This window comes from Barbus barbus, assembly GCF_936440315.1.
Source record: "Barbus barbus genome assembly, chromosome: 25".
NCBI classification, from domain to species: Eukaryota; Metazoa; Chordata; class Actinopteri; order Cypriniformes; family Cyprinidae; genus Barbus; species Barbus barbus.
Window position 1 is genome coordinate 15,719,175 of NC_136753.1, and position 22,113 is coordinate 15,741,287.

Genomic DNA, 22,113 nt, shown 5'->3' on the forward strand with positions numbered 1-22,113 from the left:
TCCACAGGACTTGTCCAGGCTGAAGATTCCCACAGAATTCCAACACATCATCTGGAAAGGAATCATGGAGTACCGGCAGACCATGGAGTTTTCTCCACCTCCCCACATCTTGCGCACCTCTAGCGGGACATCCACAGTCAGCGTGGGCTCCACCGAAGCCAGAGGCGAGCGTGTGATCGATGCAGTGCGTTTCACTCTTCGTCAGACCATTTCGTTTCCTCCACGAGACGACTGGACCGATTTCTCTTTTGACCTGGCTCCAGATTCTCGCCGCAACAAGCAACAGCGTATCAAGGAGGAGGGAGAATGAACGCAGTGCATCACAATTCGCAATAATACACGTACATACAATGTCAACAGTGTACATTTACTGTACACACACACACTCACGCGCTGTTTTATATTTACAAACTTGGTGTTGGTCCAGATCGTTTCACAGTTTTCCTCTGCAAGTGATGATTAAAAAAAACTGTGAGCCTCATAGTCTAGTTCACTTAAACTTAAATGGGCGGATAAAATGCACTTAAAGTCCTTTATGGTTTCATTTTTCTTCTGGTGGATTTAGCTCTGGTTGTCATTTCAAGCCCCTTTATTAGATGCAAACAGCTGTAGCTGAGGGGAAATGGTGCGTTGCTAAATTGTCATTTTTTTCTGTTTCTTGAGACAAAGCACTTAAGAAATACAAACATATTGTTACTACTTGCAAAATACACACTGAACTTTTTTTTTTTTTTATGTGTGTGTGTGTGTGTGTGTAAAAAACCTTTAGTGTTAATAGTATTCTGTGTTGTGACGATCATTCCTTGCGGTTGAACAATGTCTTTTTTTATTTTTATATATGTTGACGTTTGTCAGCTATGATTGTATGTATTTCAAATCGCACATGGTTCTTTTCTTTATTCTCACAGAAAGTGTTATTCATCCGTGGTGTAAGACTGACGTTGTCATGTAGCCTTTATGTATGTATGCATTAAACCCTTCTTTTTGTATCTTTTATTTGTGAGTCGCAAACACTGTATTGAGTATTGAATTGCTGAAAGTTGAGATAATGCATAGATATGCTGTTTACTGGCCTCTAAAAGTATAAAAGTGACTTACATTGATACGTTGCCCAATGTGTTTATACATTGCTAATGTAATGTGGCTTCAGTATTTTTTTTAAACAAATTTCCACTTAACTTGATACTTAGCCCGTTGTGGCAATATTGTACAGATTTTTTTTTATTACGCTTTCATGTCAACGGAGTAAACAATTCTTTATCAAACTAAGGAATTTGTAAATATTTTGCAATGTACTTTTTTTGATATAAACAAAATAAAACAAATATCATGTAACATTGATTGTATCATTGTACAAAAACAATTTATTTAAACAATAGTCAGACATGGTGGACCTTATTTTGATTTATTTAAATATGAGATATCAATAGCATTCTGTGGTCTAACAATAAACAAAAGTTAAAGTTGAGCATTGGGAACACAATCCTCTGAATATGCTTTCATGTTGGGGACATAAGGTAATCTTATTCTCATTTAAGACTTTCAAATTTAATTTTTTGAACTTGCATAGTGACAAATTGACAGGCCTAGTTTAAAAATGTTATGCATCACCCTCTCTTAATCTTAACCTTTTGTTTTCCTTACACTCACTAGACTTGTGTATACATATAGTTTTGATGGCTGCTGGATTCACAAGCCATTTTTTTCTTTAGTGCTTCAGAATTAATACATGATACTTGTATTACTCAAAAGCTATTCCCAAGAGAAGCTGGTAGGCATCCTAAACTTCAGGTTCTCAATACATTATGTGGTAAACTTGGCCATTGCTTAGAGAAGACCCATTTAACTTTTAACTGCCTCACAAACCAGTTCCCTTTATTCTTGAAAGCTGCGATCACAAAATTGCAGAAACTGACAAAATGTTCTAGTCATTTCAGGGAGTTTTAGTCAGTCAGCACAGACAGCAGCAGAGTTGTATGGAAGTATTCATGTCACACTGGTGTAACCACTTGTGCAAGCAGCATCCTGTAGGGTAAGTACTTTCCAAATATGAAAATGAAGTATATCTATTCACCTCCATGCCTGTGATGAGGCTCCTGGTGAATCTGTTTGCTGTAAAAACACTGCTCTGATAAATACATCAAACTCTTCTCAGTTACATAAGTATGCAGCAATATATGATGTTTACATCTTCAAATGGCTAAAGAACTAGTGACCTCAAACAATGAAGCAGATAAAGAGCAATGAAGTTCCTTGATTGAGGTTCCAAAACCGTATTCTCATCCAGAGGAGCTGTTTGAGACTCATATAAAAAGCTATAGCTCATTAAGGCTCGAGACAGATAAAGGAGAGATAATAAATCTAATTTGCTTAATTAGGTCAGTTTCTCAAAACAGAAATCATAATCACAAAGCAAAATGAACAAAATAACCATTTCTCATATTGACATCTCCAAGCCCAAAGTTTTAGAACTCCTGTCAATCATGATGGCAACTCCACGTCAGTGTTGCCCAGGGAGGAGGTGGGGGGGATGATGACAAAAAAACTGTGGGAATGCTCTACTCCCTCCTTCCCCTTTCGCCGGTTTTGGTTGGAGCTGTGGTTGTGGTGCAGCATCTCTGATGTCTCTGTCATTAAGAGCTCTCCATAGCATCCAAAACTTTCATGATATGCTGTTTGATGACTTTAGTGGCGTCACCGGCGTTTGGAATTAAATACCTTCAGAAAAGACAAGAAATATCAAAAAACACTGACTAAAGTTGACTAAAATAAGTAAACATACCAAACACTAAGAATGTGTAAAACTAAACAAGTCAATGAGTTTAATTTTGAGTTTTTAAACAAGTACAAATATCTGTATATACTATTTAGCTAATAGCTATTTAGAGTTATTTTCATTAACTAAAACTATTAAATACATTTTTGTTCATTGAAAAGATTCAAATTTACAAGCATACAAAAGGAAAGAAAAAGCAATACCACAATGTTACATTAGTTTACAACACTGGTTAACAAAACAATTAAAATACTTCTAGAGCATTTATTGTTATTATATGTAGCATGTTGGATGTATTACTCATAGGCCCGGTTTCACAGACAGGGATTAGACTAAACCAGGATTAAGCCATAGTTCAATTAGGACATTTAAGTAATTTTTATAAACATGCCTTAGAAAAAAAGCATTACTGGTGTTCATCTGAAGACAAGACAAAAAAGCACTGACTGATCTTAAAACATGTCAGTGCTTTTGTTTTGTCTTAAGATGAACACCAGTAATGCTTTTTTCTAAGGCTAGTCTTAAACCTTGTCTGTGAAACCAGGGAATAGTTAATTATTGTTAACACATTGCCTAATGCTTCCTAATGGGAACTATAAACAAATTAAAATGAAAACCAAAACAAAAGCTAATTTAAAATATTACTAAAAACTACAATAATATACATATTTAATACTACAATTACACTGGTATATAGTAAACAGAGATTAGGAGATAATGTGTAAAAAGTAAAAAAGAAAAAGAAAAAACACATTGGTGTCCTGTAGTCAGTTACCATACCTCTCTACAGCCACTATCTCCACTCCTGCAGCATTGTTGTTGCCAAACTTAAAAGTGATAAGTTCTGGATGCTTCTTCTTGGAGGTGATCTTCACCACGGAGTTTAGGGCCTGCCTGGATTGGATGTAAGCAAACCCTTTTCGGGCAGCGATCTCTCTCAAACAGTACATGTGTGTTGCAGTGATCAGCAGATGGCTGTGGAAGATAAAACGGTAGAATTATCCACCACTATACTCAACCCACCATCCACCAGCTGAGATGGCCCAATATCTGATGTAACTGTTATAACATAGCAGTTTTTCACATGATTACTTTACAATTATTTGACTACATTGGCTAATATAAAATATATCATTATTATTTTATCCATTCATCCATGGTATTTAAACTTATATTTGACAATTTTGACCATGAAATTCTTGGCCAATCTTATGTCATGTGTTCAAACAGGTAGCTTCACCTTGGGAACATGTGTCCAGTCTCCTTAACTTCATTGCATGGAATATGGTGCTTCACATCTGGTTTGTTGATCCAAGTCTGAATATTGACGATCTCTTTCCTGTCATCATCTGATATTGATGAACTCTCAATCTCATCTGAAAAGAGGGAAGGAAATATGAAAAACATTAAGTAAAAACACAGGGATACAGATATGAGATGAAGTATACCAAATGTTGAATTTCTAAATATCTCGTTATATGGGGTTATATTCTTTTTGGGGGGGGTTTAAGATGAAAATGGTCATCTTTCTTTTTAATGTCTTCTTTTGTTAAAAAAAAAAAAAAGGGTAATATGGCTTTTGAAAAACAATAGTAAATGATCAAAAGTTTACATCAAAACGTAATGACCAAATTTTATTTTTTTGGTAAACCACCACAATAACAAAATTCTAAGATCAAATGTAAATATATAATGACAAAGTCATTAGATCAAGGATATTCAAACTTGCCTCTGCACCTAAACCTTGAAGACCTTGATTAAACAGTTCAGATCAGTGTTACTTTAGCATTTACATACTATTTTAGTATTCACATTCATATTTTCAATCAACTTTTTTATATTTTCAGCTTTCATAAATTACTTTTTTACATTAGGTTTTTTTTATATATTTCTGTTTAGCTTTAATGCACTTTTATTTTAATTTAGTATTTCAACTTAAATGTATTTCAGTTAGTTGCCACAGCAACATTTCCATTTATTAATTTAAGTTTCGTAAGTTTAAGTTTTTCATCTGATATTTACATTTTATTACAGCTTTATTTCAATTACCAAAAAACAAATAAATAAATAAAAATAATCATTCTTATAGCTAGATAACAACACTGGTGAAAGTGTGCATGAACTAACACTGCAGAAAATTGCAAGTTGAGTTCTCCAGGCAGGTTGAATGTCCCTGATTTAAAGGGGTCATATGATGCTTTTTTTAAAGATCATTATTTTGTGTATTTGGTGTAACAGAATATGTTGGCATACTTTAATGTTGGCTCTCTCTCCCTCACACGCGCACACACACACACACACACATACACGACACGCAAAACTCCGCATTTGAACAGTCAATATCAAATATTTAAACTAATAATAAAACATAATTGCAGTAGCTGATTCAGAAGCACCAAATTGTCATAGCAAAGTCAGAATTACCTCCTCTCCTAGGTTCAGGAAACGGTCGTCCATAAAATGCGTTGCTGTTTTGTTGCAAGTAATCTTAATGATTCCTAAATGCATCTACTTTCGGAAGGGCAAATAGAGTTCTTTTGCTTTCGCCTAGAAACACACATGGCTGCATCAACACTACTGCAGTTACTGAAACCATGCCTTCTTTCTTTGCATGAACATTTGGGTGGCATTACGCAAATATTTCCACATCGTGATGTAGACATGTGGGGGCATGTTTGAATGAGCCGTTTTAATGGGGCATGGCAGAGTCTTAACTTTGATAAAGAATATATGTTTGGTTTTAAGACTTTAGTCTTTGCAACTTAAGGGATCTTATCTATGCACAATCAGCTTGTAACACTCCAAAGAGAAAGGAAAACTTGAAATCGCATCATACGACCCCTTTAAATGTGTTTACCTGTATCATACTCTTCCTCATCACCAATGCTGAAGACAGGCTTCACACCCCTGTATGGCTTCCCCACCCGATCACTGCTGCTTATGTGCCTGAAGCATATAAGAAAACATCATATGTACTTACAAGACCCACTAAAAGAATAAAGTTTTGTCCTTCACACCAACATTGATTTCCTTGTCTTAATACAGACATTCTAAGAGCAATGGCAGTGAGATGAGGTATCCTCTAGGATTAGAAAGGTGAATACTGTTAGTTGGAAGAAAGGCAAGTTAACATGTTTGCATTTTACCAGAGATGAGAATCAAAGTGTGGAAGGCCAGGCAATTCACAAAAGTGACTGTTTTGAGTCCATTTTACTTTAACATTTAGGCACAACTGCCCCAGTCTTCTACAGCTATGATCCCTTTGTAGAGAGACTACAGTACTTCATTAAGAACTAGAGATGCACCGATTGGAATTTCCTTGGCCGGTTCTGATTTCTGATTTTTTTTGTAAGTGTGACCTGCCAATACTGATTTTTTTCAAAGAACTATAATTGACAGCATATACAAACAAAAATCTATACTTTTTTCAATGCAAATTCTTTTTTTTACGTAAATCATTCAACATTACAATTGCCCCAATCTGGACTAAGTTACAGATGTTCTCTCACTTAAACAGCTCTAAAAAATAAAGTGCTCTGTGACTGGAAAGAGGCAGACATAGTTAACTGAAAAGGAGTTGCTGTATATAACAAAACAGATGTCATTTCCCACTATGTTTTAAGTGGTAATTTTTTCCCTAATGTGATGTCATCTTTCACATCAAATTCTTACATTCTTTCAATTAATTTAGTTAAAATAATGAGAGTTGTTACCATTCAAATTAAATCAGTATGAACAAACTCCATCTTTCCACTGCAGGAAACATAAAAGCTGCATCTGAAGTGGCATTAGATGCATTTACACAGACTGTTTGATGAAGTTGAGGAATGCATAAAGAATTTTATAAGAATAAATGTTTAAATTTTTTTTAACATACAAATAAAGAAATGTTGGGAAAAATGCAATGATACTTCAAATATGAAACCAAACCACCAGTAGGTGGCGGCAAATGACTGTTTTAATGAGCGAGTCGTTCAGTCCTTCATTCAACAGATTTGTTCCTACGGATGATTCATTCAGAAACAAGGCAAGCGAGTCTCTATGAATGGGTTACTGAATCATTGACTCACTTGATTCATTCAGTAACAAAACACCGCTGTGTTGCTCAGAGAAGTTCTGTTGTGACTTTGATTGGAACCATTTTCGTCAACGAAATTAAGGAAAAAAATAAAAAAAAATAAAAAGTGTCAATATTGTTTCTTATTGCAAGTCATTAATTTTAACTTCTTGTTTACTGAACTACTATTGTATAAAATCAGTGTCATATTGCAGTGATATTCGTGGAAACATCTTGGTCTTGCAATGTTGCGTACCTAAATCATATATTATAAATGTTTTTTTTTTTACTACCGCAGTATGCATCTATAATTTTCTGTGAGCATCGTTGCGCTCATTTGTTTTGCTTTCTGCACAAGTCTCTCTCACACACTCACTCAGGCGGTGCAAGCCTCATCTGACATGACATAAATACATAATCAGTTGCCGTAAGTGTGACATCAAAACAGACCAGCTGAGAATCAGCAGACCGACGGGCCGGTCGTGTGGAAAATCGGCTAATTCCGGTCCCTGGCCAGTCGATCGGTGCATCTCTATTAGGAACATATAAGAGGACCCAAACAGCAGAGATCAGACTTCAGACTGTGGAGACAGAAACTGCTGGCATAAAACAAAGAAAGGCACAAAGTGGCAAACGCACTGTTAGAGGTCAAAGCAGCCGACACTGTCAGAAAGTGACAAGACCTGTGGTTCATAGCTTCCACCATTCCGAGTGTTTGTGAATTCTACTACACATGCGTGTGAATGTCTGGTAGTGGATGACAACGTAGCAAATTCTAGAATGTTACTCTACTCTGACGATATTCTCAGAAGAATTTTAGCAGGAAACAGGAAATTCAAAAGGATGAGAAGGATATTTGTACTATAGATGCAGGTGATGCATATGGTGTTAGAGCATACATGAGTGTGCCATTTAATCAGGGTTTTAAAACCCCCTACAATAAGCTAAAGCTGACAGCGCCACCTTGAGAGGGCATGTTGCAGAAACTGGATGCACGCTGGTGGGGGCACAGACAAACATTAATGAAGTCTTACCGATCCAGTATTCCCTTGTCTGGCCAGGGTAGATTGAAAGACATTCTAGTGTGAAGTAACAGGGCATAGGTCGGGAGGATGATTAAAACAGAAAGACGTCAGAATCAATCTTTTGTAATAAATTCCTCTAAGCTATATAATTTATTTATTTTTTTATATAAAAGTAGGGCAGGGAAAAAAAAAAAGAAGAAGTTTTTAAGTTTTTGCAACTGGTTCCTGATCATTAAACAGTCCTCAGTTTGTTTAGTTTTTTTAACTAATAGAATACATATCTGGAAATAAAAAAAGTGTGAAAGAATGCCTGTCCGGTGCAAAGAAAATTAAAGATGCTCACCTGTCCACCGGTGTGGAAGTGTTTTCTATGAAGCTGATCACCTTCTCTTTTACATTAACTGACTTTGACTTGAGTGCAAAGGTCATTTTGTTGACAAGTGATTTAACTCCTTTTCCATCTGTGCTGTTCAGTTCCCCCTGTATCAATATAAGAGATGGGCTGAATTAACCATGGAAGTTAATAAATCCAAGACCAAAGAGGTATTTGCTTATCACACTGGAAGTTAAAGCATTTCATGGTTTGTCCACAGTGTCCACAAGATGGCACTAAACACCACCCATAAAATGAAAGGAATATGCTACATCAGGGGTGTCAAACGCAGTTCCTGGAGGGCCAGAGCCATGCAGCCATCCTTCAGGCTTATTTGAAAACTACATGGTTTGTGTGTTGGAGCAGGGTTGGAACTAAACTCTGCAGGGCTGCGGCCCTCCATGAACTGAGTTTGACACCCCTGTGCTACATGTATCCACCTTATTTTTCAAATGCAGAAATAAGATGTTTCCTGTGAATGAACAATGCCCTCCAACAGTTTGGAAACACCCCTGGCAAAGTGTGGTTTTATCACCATATCAGCATAAATACTTATTTTTTGGTGCAAATACATTAAAGTAACTTGACATTATCATTGAAGACCAGCAATAATAATTTTCATTTTGATTACATAATAATGGCAATATATACACGTCGAAGTCAGACATGCCCCTTTGCCAGCTGTGATGCCTGGTTACTGGTTTAAACTTGGCCCAGGCTTTTAAAAGATTTTTGGGTCAGCACACCTTAATGGCTTCAACAATTGATTGCCAATTAAGTTTAGAATACAATGAACCAATTAGAACACAATTTAGGTCAGATAGTTTACAAATAGCTATTTGTGGCTATGTGGATATTTTGATGAATCGAAAATTTAAGATTTTTTCTATGTATAAACTGTTTTTGTAATAAAATATGTTTTCGTGGTTTGCGTTGTCCCTTATCAGTGCAAACTTAATCACAAATTAAAAAGGATTCATGCCAATATGGTCCATAACCCCACTTTTCTAGGGCGTTTCCAAACTTTTTGAGGGCACTGTACATTATTTGGAATTTATTACCCACTATAGCTAAATGACTAGAAGAATAAAGTACAACAAACCAATGAGCTACAAACCAATGTGTTTAATATTATAAATACTATTAAACAAAAGAGAAAGGACACCTTGCACGTTCAAGATAAAAATGGCACCTTTCTCACTTTAAAAATAAGGTGGATAAAGCTTTAGAGAGGTACCAAAAATGCACTTAAAACAGTGTTTTATGAAGGTAATTTTAAGACTCACAACTTAAGACCTTTTTAGGTAAAGACAATTTAAGGAATCAATTGAAGGGAACAATACACCAATATGTTCTCTAAATGTAAATGTCTAGTGAGGACACAGTGAGTTGAATTAGCAACACAAAAATACAATTTCAAACTGATTTCCTTTACTTTTCAATTCATTTTACAGAAAAGTTAAGTTTTCATATACCCGATTGGAAGACATTTGTTTTAGTTTTAAGCACAAACTGAAATTATTTCAGTATTATTTATTTTACATTTGCATCTCAAGTAAATTTATCTTGATTGTAGGATGTTTAGATATTTGCAATGGAAAACAAAAATACAGAGAACGATATTCCTTTTTTGGAATGCATGCAAAATAACTTATGAATTTAAGACTTTCTGCTCAGATTAAACACCTTTATAGAGCCTTAAATTGTGGAAGAACAAACTAAGACTTTTAAGACTAAGATCCAAAGAACCTCTGTTGAAAATTAATTGCGAAAATGGATGAGAACATGTGCCACAACAGCATGGTTTGAAGGTTACATGCTGAGTAGCACTCTTTTAATACATCATATAAAGTGCATCACACACACACACACACACACATTAAACTCACATCAGCTGAGCTGAGGCTGCTGTGGGATCCTGAGGTGCTCACAATCCAGTGAACATAAACATTATCCGGCCCTTCAACATTAATATCTGCCAGGTGCTGCTGCAATGCTGAGCATTAAAGAAAAATACATTAGTTTCAGTTTCATCAGCACAATTTAACTGCTGCTGTCACTATGTAAACCTGCTGATCACATTTTTTTTTTTTTTTTTTGAATCTGAATACATTTAATTATTTATATTTGATTATATTTGGTTAGTACTGTGCAATGATCAAGTGTTATTAATTTTGAACTTACCCATAAAACCACCTTTTGCTATGCTCACAAACTCTTTATTTTTCTAGACCAAAAAAAACACACAATTACATTTACCACTTACTTTCTGAACATTTGTCAAATGCTTTCAATAATACTTCGTACAATTCAATATGTAGCAGCAGATGCAGTTCTGACCTGTAGAAAGTGGGCAAGCACCATGTTCATGTACATGTCCTCTTCTTCACGTCCACTGCCCATGAAGCACAGATGCTCTCCGCTTGCCACAGAGCCTGATTCCAGAGACTGCTTCTGTGCCTCCAGAAGAGACTTCACTGACAGAGCAAACTCAGAGGGATTATGAAGCATCTGTGAATCAACACCATATCATTACAGTTTTACGGGGTCAAGGACACAGAGGTGCATAGAGCTGTGTACAATTACACTGTGAGGCAGCTACACATTAAAAATTGAATTTGAGGAAACAAAGTGCATTCAAAGGAAATCAATCTCTATTAGAACTACTATGAACAAATGCTGCATTCTCTGCTGGTAAAACTTCTTACTAGGTCAGAGTCCAGGTGAAAGGCAGTGGAGAGGTGACCAGCATTGTACTGCTCAGCAGGACGGCAGTCAACTACAAAAAACCTCACACCCTCCTAAAAAGAGTGCAAATCACAAGAACATACATTTAAATAGGAATAAAATCACTAGAAATAAGGCATCACATTGTGAAACTCATCTGTTAGTGATTCTTGTGCACAGGTGTCATAAAATAATATACTTAAAAGATGTTTTTCAAGGTTTATTTTTTATTTTATTTGCAATTTACATACATTGAGCACATAAAATTGTAAGTAAAATGTGTACGGTGCAAACAACCGTAAATGTGTACGGTGCAAACAACTGCTTGATGCCGAATTGTCGCTAATTTAAAAGTGAAAGTAAAACGCGCACAGCGCTTACAGGCTATTTAAAACCGAAGGAAAGCGAGGAAAAGATGGAAAACTCAAACGACCCCCCCATCACGGTGATACCAGTATTGTCACGCGTTGATTAACCGGTGGGAAAATTTCCTCACCGTCACAACCCTACTTGTACTGAAGATTAACAAAGTCTTATTGGTTTACAAAGATTATGAGGGTAAGTAAATGAAAAACAATTCTAGGTGAATTACCCGTTTAATGTTGAGCCCTGATCATCAACATCAATAAATCTGAAAGTTGATTGAAAGATGACTGTGAACTCACAGGTTGTAGCTGGTTGGCTTGCAGGATCTCAGGGACTGATACAGGCAAACAGAGAGCCTGACTCAGGTCCATGTCTTCTTCCTTCAGAGCCACCAGACTGCTGCCAAACAGATTATGGTTCTCCTGCACACACATAAACCAGATAATTGAGCATGTGATACCTGCTTAACTGTTATTGTGATACCCCACAATTCTATCTTGCTGCATCTATTGTAATGTGCATCATATTGAAAGGAAGTTGACGCTTACCTTTCTAAGAGATAAAGGCGTCTTGCTGTTGTAATACTGTGCTAAAGAAAACAAGTCTTCAAGGTCCTCTACATCTAGGAATTCTGGTGAATGCTTCAGCTTACCTGGAAAAAAGGAAAAATAAATTACAGCTGTAGACTTTGGTCATACAGGACAATGCAACAGATTTTTGTAATGTACTTTTTAATAAATAACACTAAAGAATTTACAGATAATTTCCTCTTTGCTTTCTTCTTCATGGATGCCATCTCTGGACAATAAAAAAAAACAAAGAAAAATGTGTTTTTGCTTGATCTCATAAACAGGAAAGTAAAATCAGTAAAATTTTAATCAGTTGAGTTCACTGAACATTCTGAACTGTCACATACTTAGCATTGACAAGGATGATGAGCATGAGGAAGAAGATGAGAAACGGGTCAGCCTGTTGGAGATAAACATCCCATAAGGCCTGTGACACCTCAGGGAGACAGCTGCTAGAAAAGAGACTGCCTAGCTGCAGGAGACAATAAAAAAAAAAAATAAAAAAAAAGATTCTTTAGCATACAGCTGCAAATAATTTATTTGATTCATTTTAGGAAAATGACTAACACTTTTCAGAATTGATCCATAGTGTGTATAAGTTAAGTATAGTTTATATACTAAGCCAGGGGTTTCCAATCCTGCTCTTGGATGGCCACTGTCCTGCAGAATAAAAGCTTCAACCTGAACCAGCTATTCAAGGTCAAACTTCTAGGAAGATGTGTTATGGCAAGTTGGAGCAGGATTGGACAACCCTGTACTAAGCCAAATACTTATATAATATTCAAACAGGCCAGAGATCGACTGACCCAGTTGATGGCGTAGGAATCAGGAGTGATCTTTTTTGTGTCCAGGAATGAGCAGAATTCAGGCTCATGGTACTGCAGCAGGAGTCTGAAGAGGTGAAATGGTCTTCCCTTCGCAACGCAGTCTCTGCAAAAGGTAAATAATATGAACCTATTTCAAGAAAACCGATATATAAAGCATGCCTGTTCCCCCTCTACCAACCTAACATGTCTCAATCTATCTGGCCACAGAAAACATCTGAAGAGGTGGCATTCAGCAGCATTTAACCACCTCTAACCAAACTGAAACTTTCTTTCAGTTTAAATCATTTCAGTGATTCAAGAGTTGCTACATTATCTGCAACATTATAATTACTATTATTATTTATTTTATTATTTATTACTTTTTAGTTGTTGTTTTTTCCAAAATTGGTTTTGAGGTAATTTGGGGGTTTTATCTTTTCTTTTCTTTTTTAAATTAGAGAAAAACACAGACAGACATAAGAACACCCCTACCTTGGGATGTATTTATTCATGATGGCGTAGAAGCAGTTGTAGAGGTCTTTGCGGGACAGCTGTAAGCCCAGGAGTGGTTTGAGGATGTGTGGCCAACTAAGATCAGGAGTAAAGGTGACATTTCTGGACTTGCAGTAAAAGGTGATCACTGACTCCACATCTGAAACCAGGTCCCGCCCTTCCTCCGCTGGTAACCCTAGCTCATCTATATGCAAAAAAAAAATTGCATCAAAAATATTTAAAAAAATCCCACTGTTCCATATGAATATTTTTCCCTAGTATATTGTTTGAGATAATGGGTTTGCGAACAGAACTTATAAGAATGCGTGGGATTTATCACGACTCGGGGAGCATCCTTCCAAGATAGTGCTGTTGGTTTATTAACTTGCAAGACATGATTGATCATGTGATAGAATTATTTTTTTTCTTAGATACTGGTATGAGGCTTAATTTCATCTGAGTGTACATCCATTATATCCCATAAGCATTATTTCTTTAAGTGTACAAACTTACTTTAAAATGAAAGCTGGCAGTTTGCATTTGAGCTCTGCATTTGAGCCTTTATAGCGCTGATGACACATCACTGCATGCCAAGGCTTTTGTACAAGTAGCAGCATATTGCCTGATGCCCTGTTCTTGCAATGTCAGCTATTTTTACAGAAAGAGCAAGGTGGAAAAACTAATTAAATGACCAACTAAATAATTTATACAGAGAATTTTAAAAACAAATAAGTTGTAATGAAACTTTAATAGCGATCTTTCATTCTGTATTTTGATATATTTGAGTGTAACAGATCATAAAAAAAGTGATGCTCTGTCTCGGGTCTAAGGAATAGTGGCTACTTTAAGTTGGTTATTTCAAACGTGTGTATGTTTATTTTTAAGAAGGAGGGTGTTACGTCCCGTATTGTTTCGGGAGAGATTTTTATTTTTTTTCCTTTTCTTCTCTCTCACTCTCACAGGATCGGTGATTGGACTATGCTGTCGTCAATCATCAATTCTACTCAATGCTTTGAGGACCAATCAGACGTTAGGGAGTGCATATAAAGATCTGGAAGTGACGCGAGTTCAGAAGGCTCTTCATTTGTTTGCTCTTTCATGTTTGTGTTTGCTCCTGTTTCGGTTATAATTTTCTGAGTTTGACTGTGTTTTTGGATTTTTGTTATGCGAAATATTATTGTCCATTGACTGTGACTTGTATTAAAGGAGTTTATTCAAGTCCTTTTCTGGCGCATGGTGATGGGACCAGTTCAGCATGTCACGTGACATACATCTTACAACACACAGGGTAAAGTTGTCTAAATACACTAGTTTAGGAGCGAGTGCCATCTGCTGTATTTGTTTGTTAGTCAGCGTAGTTACTGGCGTTCTACGCTGAAGATGTTACTTTCTTTGATTCCTTTGTTTAGCTTAGTTTTGTTTGGTGTTAGTTAGTGTTTTGTTTTATTTTATTTTTCTTTCTTTGGCACCGCTCTCGTCCCTCACTTTTGTTGTCATTAATTATATTTGGATATAATTTGTAAATATATATTTGTTGATTTGTTTGAAGGTATTTTGTTTTGTTTATATTATCATTATGGAACTTCGTAATATAGATTCTTTTTCCACTAAATACAATCTTAATAGTTAGTTTTGCCTCTGTCTGCTCCTTAAGTCGCACACACCACATCCTCACATCAGGGAAAAGTGTTTAGCTTGAATATCATCTTAGTTATTAAATGTTTTGTTTCCTCCCAAAACCCTAGATGCCAAATAATTAGGGAGACGTAACACAGGGGAAAAAACTGATTGGATTTTTTGGATTTTGAGATGTGGGCATTGCACACAAAAATGAATGAGAGTTTGTAGTCGATTGAGAAGGGGTGGTCTAAGTAGATTACATGACTGGAGAAATCCAGCATGTCACCAGAGATCTGTAGCTTTCCCTGGAAGACTGACTTATGATATTTTATGATACATTAATTATGAGGCCAAAAAGAAATATACATGAATGAATAATTCACAATAATATCTGTACCATGCCTTACATAAGTTACAATTTAATGCAGACTTTAAACACATTACTAAAATTTTCCAATGAAGCTTCTTTCCCCGCCATTGACGAGATATCTCATCAATTAAGAGACAACGCTTCCATTGACGAGTTAAGGCAATCCGTGTTCTAGGTATATTACGGTAATAGATATACATACATACATACATATATATATATATATACACATATACATACATTATATATATATACATATGTATGTGTGTGTGTGTGTGTGTGTGTGTGTGTGCGCGTATGTATATGCATGCATGTAGCCTATATGTGTGTGTTTGTGTGTATAAACGTGTGTGTGTGTGTGTGTGTCTGCGTCTGTCTGTTCTGTTTATTTAATGCAATTTCAGTTATTCATATAATTATTTACAGGTGAAACAATATGACATTTGAATGCATTTTGCTTGAAAATGCACTACTTTGAAAAAAAATAAAATAATTTCTCAGTTTTTTTGTCCAAAATGTTGTATTTCTGATGAAACCTACGTGCATTCAAATGGTGATAAAACATGAACACATAAAGATAGAATAAAGTAGTTTTTTTTATTAAAAGCAGAGGCTTGGTTCTTTATTTTGATAAACAATATGTTCATATATTCATAGCAGAAAATATTCTGAGGGCCATCAAATTTAGGTGAAAATCATCAAAAATGCTGGTGGTGGCTGGCAACTTTTAAAAGAAACGCTGGCGGGGAAAGAGTTAATAAAAATGTCTAAATGCATTACAAATTACATCAAAATAATGTTTAATAGATAAGGATGGTAATCCTGATTCAAAAATAATTTGATAGTTTAGTTTCAAGTCATGCTTTACAATTAAACTCATACCTGCAGTAAAAGTGTTTTAAAACTTCAGAAGCACACAAACAAACGGAAAGTCTTGCCAACAGGTAAATGTGTGTGGAATGCACAATGTCACAGGATGTTTTGAATAACCAGTAAACTTACAATGTAAAGTGTCTGACTCCACATTCATAGAACTGATATGCTAGAAATGTGTATTGCATTACTACACATATATGGCACAATGAAAATGAGATGAGGTGTGAAAAGGTTATTCACCAATGATCTGCTGACTGCGGCTGTGAATGAGCGTCTGTTCTGGTAGGTCCAAAGCCCCATCCCATGAGGACAGACTATCTCCTTTACCAGACACGTTCAAAGCAATCTGTTAACACAGACACGTTCAACGTCAGAGCCAGAAACTAAAACTTAGGGAAAAAAATAGGGGAAACAATGAAAGCAACTGCAGTTCCTCCTGAAGTTCACTGTGTGATATAAGCTAATGCCATCTCCATGGGGTGTACGTTTAAAGGGTCCTACACTAAGCCCACTACAGTTTCCTTAATGGCCATCTAATCGATACAGAGGCTCTCTAAAGCCCTTTGAGACCCATTGACTCTAAAGGAAACCCTTTAAAACAAAGCTCTGCAAGGATCCTATGTCATAAGCATGAACACTTTTTCTGTCTCTCTCATCAAGACACAGCATGTACAATCTTTTCAAAGCTTTTTCATAATCCAGAAAGTCAATATTTCCACATTATGCTATGCAGGCTAATTAGTCAAGCCATTTTATCTTCAAACACACACACACACACACAAACACACATAGTATACCTACCATCCATAACTTGGCCCGCTGTTGTGGGGGTAGGTTTCGGACCTGGATAACAGCATCCTGGTTAGTGTCCAGATCACATTCTGCTGAGCCAAGTGCGTCAGCCAGATCATGAGTCCTTCAGAAAACAAACACACACAATAAATGCACACGACACTGTGATCAAATCACTCGAACTACATTTAGAAGTCAAGGACAGATTCTAAACTAATGCAACAGTAAAGTTCTACATTATTCTATATTGGAAAAAAGTCTCATTATCACCAAGGCTGTGTGTATTTAATCAAAATACTGTAAAAACAATGACTTTTTTAAAAGTAAAACGTAATTTATTCCTGTCATGGCCATTTTTAATTCTTCATTGTCACACTATCACTCTAATATGCTGATTTGAGGCTCGAGCAACATTGCTCTTTCTATTATTATCATTACTGAAAACAGCTGTGCTTCTTAATATTTTTGAGGAAACCGCAAAACAGTTTTCAGGACTTTTGATGAATAAAGAGCTCACAAAAAAGGCATTTATTTTTCATTTATAATGTCACATATAAATGTCTTTACTTTTGATCAATTTAATGCACCCTTACTGAAAATTATTGATTTCTTCTCTGACCTCAAATATTTTAATGGTAGTGTACATTGAAATTATAAATTATGTTAATATAAAGTGAGTATTAAGAAAACTGCAACATATTCTAATTAACCAGTACCAGAATAAAGAGGGAAAAAAATTTATTTGGGTAAGTGCAGATCATATCTTAATCCCTTAGTCAATGTTGGAGAAATTTAGTAAATAAAGAACTCTGACATTGAAAAATAAGTTATAAAAAGACATCAATAAAATGAAGATAATCAGCGCAACATATTAGATTAAAAGCAGAAATCTATTTGAACAGTCATTATCATCACATGCAAAATGTGCATTTTTCAGGTGAATGACCATTGTTTGCACTGCAACTGGTTGTCGGAGATGGTGGAAAATAAATGTATTAAATAAGAATAAAAATAATCTGTCTGATGCTAAACAATTGAAAAAAAACTGCTTAGACAGATAGCAAACAGCCATGAACAGCCAGTGACATGAATCGTTTATGAGCAATATGTCGAGCAGCTATACAGAAATTAATATTGCCACAACAAATAAGGTGCGTTTGTGCACACCAGGTGACATGACTGTGCAAAGAACACACATTATTGAGGATGCAATATTCAGTCAAAAGGGCACAGCTCGATCAGACGCTCAGGCACTCTGCACTGTTCTTCAGCACTCCACTCTCCTCCAGGGTTTCTCTCAAAGATACTACAAACGCAAACAGTCTAGACACTAGCAAAACAAGCTAAAAACTTGGCATAAGGATTTTAGGGAGAGGAAAAAAAAAAAAAAAAAAAGCATGACTTGCTCTAAATTGCATTTTTAGCTGAAGTAAAACAGAAAGAAATCCTCTGTGGCCTCTTTACCATCTGCTATACCACCATAGAAAAAAAAAAATCTCAGACAAAGCCCCACTCTCAGACACACACAAAAAAACTGCAGAAAACAACTGTTCTGGAATCAAACAATGTGCATCACTCATTCAAACACACCGCAAATGCTCCAATTCTTCCATTCACACAACAGCTGCTGCTAAAACATACATGACAAATTTCTAAATATTTTTTTTTTCAGATAAATAATTACAAAACACCAAACATTTAATGTGTATAAAGACAAGCTGTTTTTCTTTCTTTTGATGATTTATCTATTTTTATTATTTTTATATTTAGTTTATTTACCCATTCAACTGATTATTCTGACACATTCTCACAATTTCTAATAATCTATGATCCACCCTAACAGCATCACCACGGTGACATTTATTTACATCAATGGAATTAGTTAAATACATTAAAAAAAACAAATTGATGATGAGTTTATGGGTTTCACTGTCATTCTAAATTTGTGACATACTCTTAGGAAATAAGATCAAAGCTGTCAAACACACCTCATATTAGACATACCAAGCATTCCAAACTGAGGTGAGATAAATGCAAGTTGCCACATCCAGATATTTTGGCTGAATGCCTTAATAATGAGATAAGAGCCAACATATTCTCTTTTTTTTAGGTAAATCTAAAACTAGGAACTAAAGAACATGTAAAGCGCTATCTGAGGTATTGGACCTTGATATTACATACTGAAATATACGTCACCCTCACACTTTGCTCCATTTCTCTCTCCTACGGGATCATTTGTCTTTATGGTCATTGTCTGTGAAAACAGGAAGGTCCATATTCAGTAGAAGAGGAAGAGGACACAAATGCTCACAAAAAGAGGCGTGTCTGTGATTTCTACGCGTGAACCTCTTCCTTTTATAGAAGAACCACTAAACTTAAAATCTAGGATTAAAACTATTTTTGCCAAACTTGTTGTCATTATGCAGTTCCTCTCTAGAATGTTAAGCAAAAGAGTTTAGAAAACTATAACGGTATTGGTAGATTATGAGAAAAAGAGTGCTTTGCAGTTACAAATGGTAACAAACACATGGCTGTGTATTACGTCAAGACTTAAAACACTTTTCTGAATAGTTCTGTTGAACTTATTTCTAAGCCAAAACATGCCTAAACAATAAAGCACCAAGAAAAAACATAAAACATGACGTCTAAGTTGTCAGTTTATTTGGGCTGTCAAAAGAAAACATCTCATCCATTCCTCAAACATTTTTAACCTAGGAGGAGTCTCTGATGCTAATACTTGACTCAACTTTCCTGTACAAGACACTCCTCGAACGAATCACTACAAAGAATATTAAAACATATAACGCTATATTAAAAAAGAAAACCACAGTAAAGTAATCCACCATTAAATTTAGTTATTTCAGTAGATAATTCAAACTATGAATCTTGTCATTATTTCGAGAATAACTCACAGAAGTCAGTAATGCGGTTTCAGTCTACACAGTTAACGTAACGTTACTTGATCACAGAGTTTCAGAAAACCACCATGGCTATTAAAGATGTCTTGCACAGCTAAACAGAAGAATTCACACTTTTAACAAAAGCCGAGAAGCGTGAACACGAACCATACGTTACTATATAAGTGGGGGGGGGCATGGCCATAGTGAAGTGATAATGAAAACTAAGATTGTTTCATAATCATCACAACTCTATTGTGTGCAAAGCTACGCTAACATCTAGCAAAAGCTGTTTTAACCAGCTTCTACGAAAACACAACGACGTTTAATCGCTTAAAATGCGCATCAAACAGATCAGAATATGAATAAAATGACAATGTGAAACTGCTGAGAAGGTCTGGAAAACAGCTGGAGTCTCCAAACAATACACTGGCTGCTTTGGCTAGTCAAACTAGCTGTTTAGCACAGCGTCGCTGTCTACCTGCCACTCAAACGGCTGTCGAGGAAAAAGCTACAACATTAATAGTCTTTCTTCAACGGACTTCAAGTTCCAATAACAATATCAGTCTGAGAACCGTGAATCGTTCGGCGATAAAATTGATCAGTTGTGTTTTCTTACCAGCTGCTTTCAAGCACTTCCCCTACAGCATCCGCCATTGCTGTGGTGACGGTCCACGTCAAACTGTGTCGTAAATACAGCGTCTTGTCGCTACGACCACACGCACGCACGCGCTCAGCGCAAGTCTAGACGCTACGTAGAACGCGATAATCAGCGGAACCGAGTATTCTAAAAGAGCGAGATTTTAGCTTAATAAATAAAAAATGAGGGTTCTAAACCCGCTCCGTTTCGACATGGTATGATATGACACTTGTTGCCTGCCTCCAAAATAAATCAGTCGTAAATTTTTTGTTGTGCATGTAACTAGCCTAATCCACTTGCTGCTGTTGAATTTAGAGTTTTTATTATAGACTATCATGACGATGCTCTTCACAACGTCTACCCTTTCATGCAAAGAACGATTGAAAGATGGATGTTGGCAAGACAAAAGAGTAACACCTGTTTTAAAGACCACATTTGTTAAATTAGTTTTTATGCCTTTGATGTGCATGCAAATGTTCATATACTGATCTCATTAGATTTTTTTACCCTGGCAAAAAGGATCTCACGGGAAACACGTGTGCACCTTCTACAGAAATTGAAACACTGACTTCAACAAAGATAATATTATATAAATAATACATAATATTAATATAATAAAATAATTCAATGTAAAACTATTTTTATTTAAATGTATTCATTTATTTATTAAGAACAATACACATTAATATTGGAGATGTATAAATGTGCCAATTTAAGCCAAAATAGCCAGCTATCACTTGGCATGTGGTGGTCATGCATTTAACTAAAAAGCACATTTAATAAACATTAAATAAAAGTAAGTACAGACGAAAGTCATTTGCATCAAAACACAAAACCAAGCTGGATTTATGAATAATTGTGGGCAACTCATTTCTTTATTTGATAATATTATACATTAATATTACACATTACTATTACACAGGGAAACTTTACCAACATCACATTTTCCCCTCTTATTATATTTATTTATTTTTACTTGTTTTTTTGCACAGCTACTTTCAACAGATCAAGCACAACAAATTAATTTGAACCTTTAGGTGGTGCCACTTAGCTTGCATTTTAAAGTGTATTTTAATCAATCAGTTATGCTCTTCAAACATGCAGCAGTCTTGAACGATTTGTTCCCTCAAAATTGGTCTGTAAATCCATTACTACGAATTGATCAGACTGGAAACAGAAATAAGCAAACATATGTAAACATTTACATATTAGGCAATGCTTAATAATCAATGTATACATGCATACAGGGAAATGATCACATCCTATTTTTTTGTAAACTACTAGTTCTGTTCAGGTTAAAGGCCAAGTCCTGTACCATGTTACACATTCAGTCAACAATGGTTTAAAAATAGAGCTACAATATCTCAAACCATATTTGAAAGACAGTAATGCCGTCATAAAACAAACTTAAAGCAGGTAAACAATATATAATCAATTTCCTTTAAAAAGATGGCTATATGAATGTAGTGAAGCCATTGCTGCAATAGTCAAGAAAAAAAAAACTTGCTGTTTTATTAAATATGAACAAGAACAATACCATTCTTAAATTAAATGAAAACGGATTTATACTACTAACAAAGTATTAATTTTTATTATACACACACACACGCGCCTAGTTTGGATACTATAGAATCCTCCATGTACACAAATATGCAGTATGTATTTAAGGGCATGCCACTTCGACTTTAAAAGTACCTTAATATCTCAAGACTACAAATGAACGCAAA

At 35.6% G+C, this 22,113-nt stretch overlaps 2 protein-coding genes across 19 annotated transcripts in view; one reads left to right on the top strand and one right to left on the bottom strand.

Annotated features, from left to right (window-relative positions):
• LOC306845151 (tumor protein 63-like) overlaps positions 1 to 1,345 on the top strand; it is a 43,842-nt gene extending 42,497 nt beyond the window's left edge. For 7 of the 15 annotated variants that reach the window (XM_079377764.1, XM_079377771.1, XM_079377773.1 and 4 more), the window contains one exon: positions 8 to 1,333. In XM_079377764.1, coding sequence (XP_079233890.1) covers positions 8 to 310 — 303 coding nt within the window. In that variant the 3' untranslated portion in view covers positions 311 to 1,333. Of the gene's footprint in view, positions 1 to 7 lie in introns of all 15 variants that reach the window. The other 8 variants (XM_079377772.1, XM_079377776.1, XM_079377770.1 and 5 more) reach the window with 5 other exon arrangements.
• Positions 1,199 to 20,459, bottom strand: LOC306845149 (TBC1 domain family member 23). Of its 4 annotated transcripts, XM_079377761.1 has the most exons (20): positions 20,366 to 20,425; positions 19,046 to 19,103; positions 16,859 to 16,973; positions 16,298 to 16,403; positions 13,192 to 13,396; positions 12,700 to 12,823; positions 12,241 to 12,365; positions 12,082 to 12,122; positions 11,873 to 11,976; positions 11,624 to 11,746; positions 10,940 to 11,032; positions 10,572 to 10,742; positions 10,416 to 10,458; positions 10,121 to 10,227; positions 8,202 to 8,338; positions 7,868 to 7,912; positions 5,634 to 5,722; positions 4,017 to 4,152; positions 3,557 to 3,751; positions 1,227 to 2,718 (listed from the first exon to the last, which is right to left on the bottom strand). In XM_079377761.1, exons 3-20 carry the CDS (start codon positions 16,859 to 16,861, stop codon positions 2,634 to 2,636), a joined length of 1,932 nt encoding a protein of 643 aa, XP_079233887.1. In that variant the 5' UTR covers positions 16,862 to 16,973; positions 19,046 to 19,103; positions 20,366 to 20,425; the 3' UTR covers positions 1,227 to 2,633. The 4 variants fall into 4 exon arrangements, with proteins under 4 accessions (XP_079233885.1, XP_079233886.1, XP_079233887.1 ...); XM_079377759.1 differs by lacking the exon at positions 19,046 to 19,103 and having other exon boundaries at positions 1,199 to 2,718; positions 20,366 to 20,459; XM_079377762.1 differs by lacking the exon at positions 7,868 to 7,912 and having other exon boundaries at positions 1,334 to 2,718; positions 20,366 to 20,435.
• Positions 20,460 to 22,113: the final 1,654 nt, after the last annotated feature.

Coding starts and splice junctions, on each gene's coding strand:
- LOC306845149 (XM_079377759.1), bottom strand. CDS start 20,403: ATGGCGGATGCTGTAGGGGAAGTGCTTGAAAGCAGCTG. Junction 12,366..12,699: donor ATTCCTACGCCATCAACTGG/GTCAGTCGATCT, acceptor TGTCTCCTGCAG/CTAGGCAGTCTCTTTTCTAG. Junction 3,752..4,016: donor ACTGGACACATGTTCCCAAG/GTGAAGCTACCT, acceptor TATCTTCCACAG/CCATCTGCTGATCACTGCAA.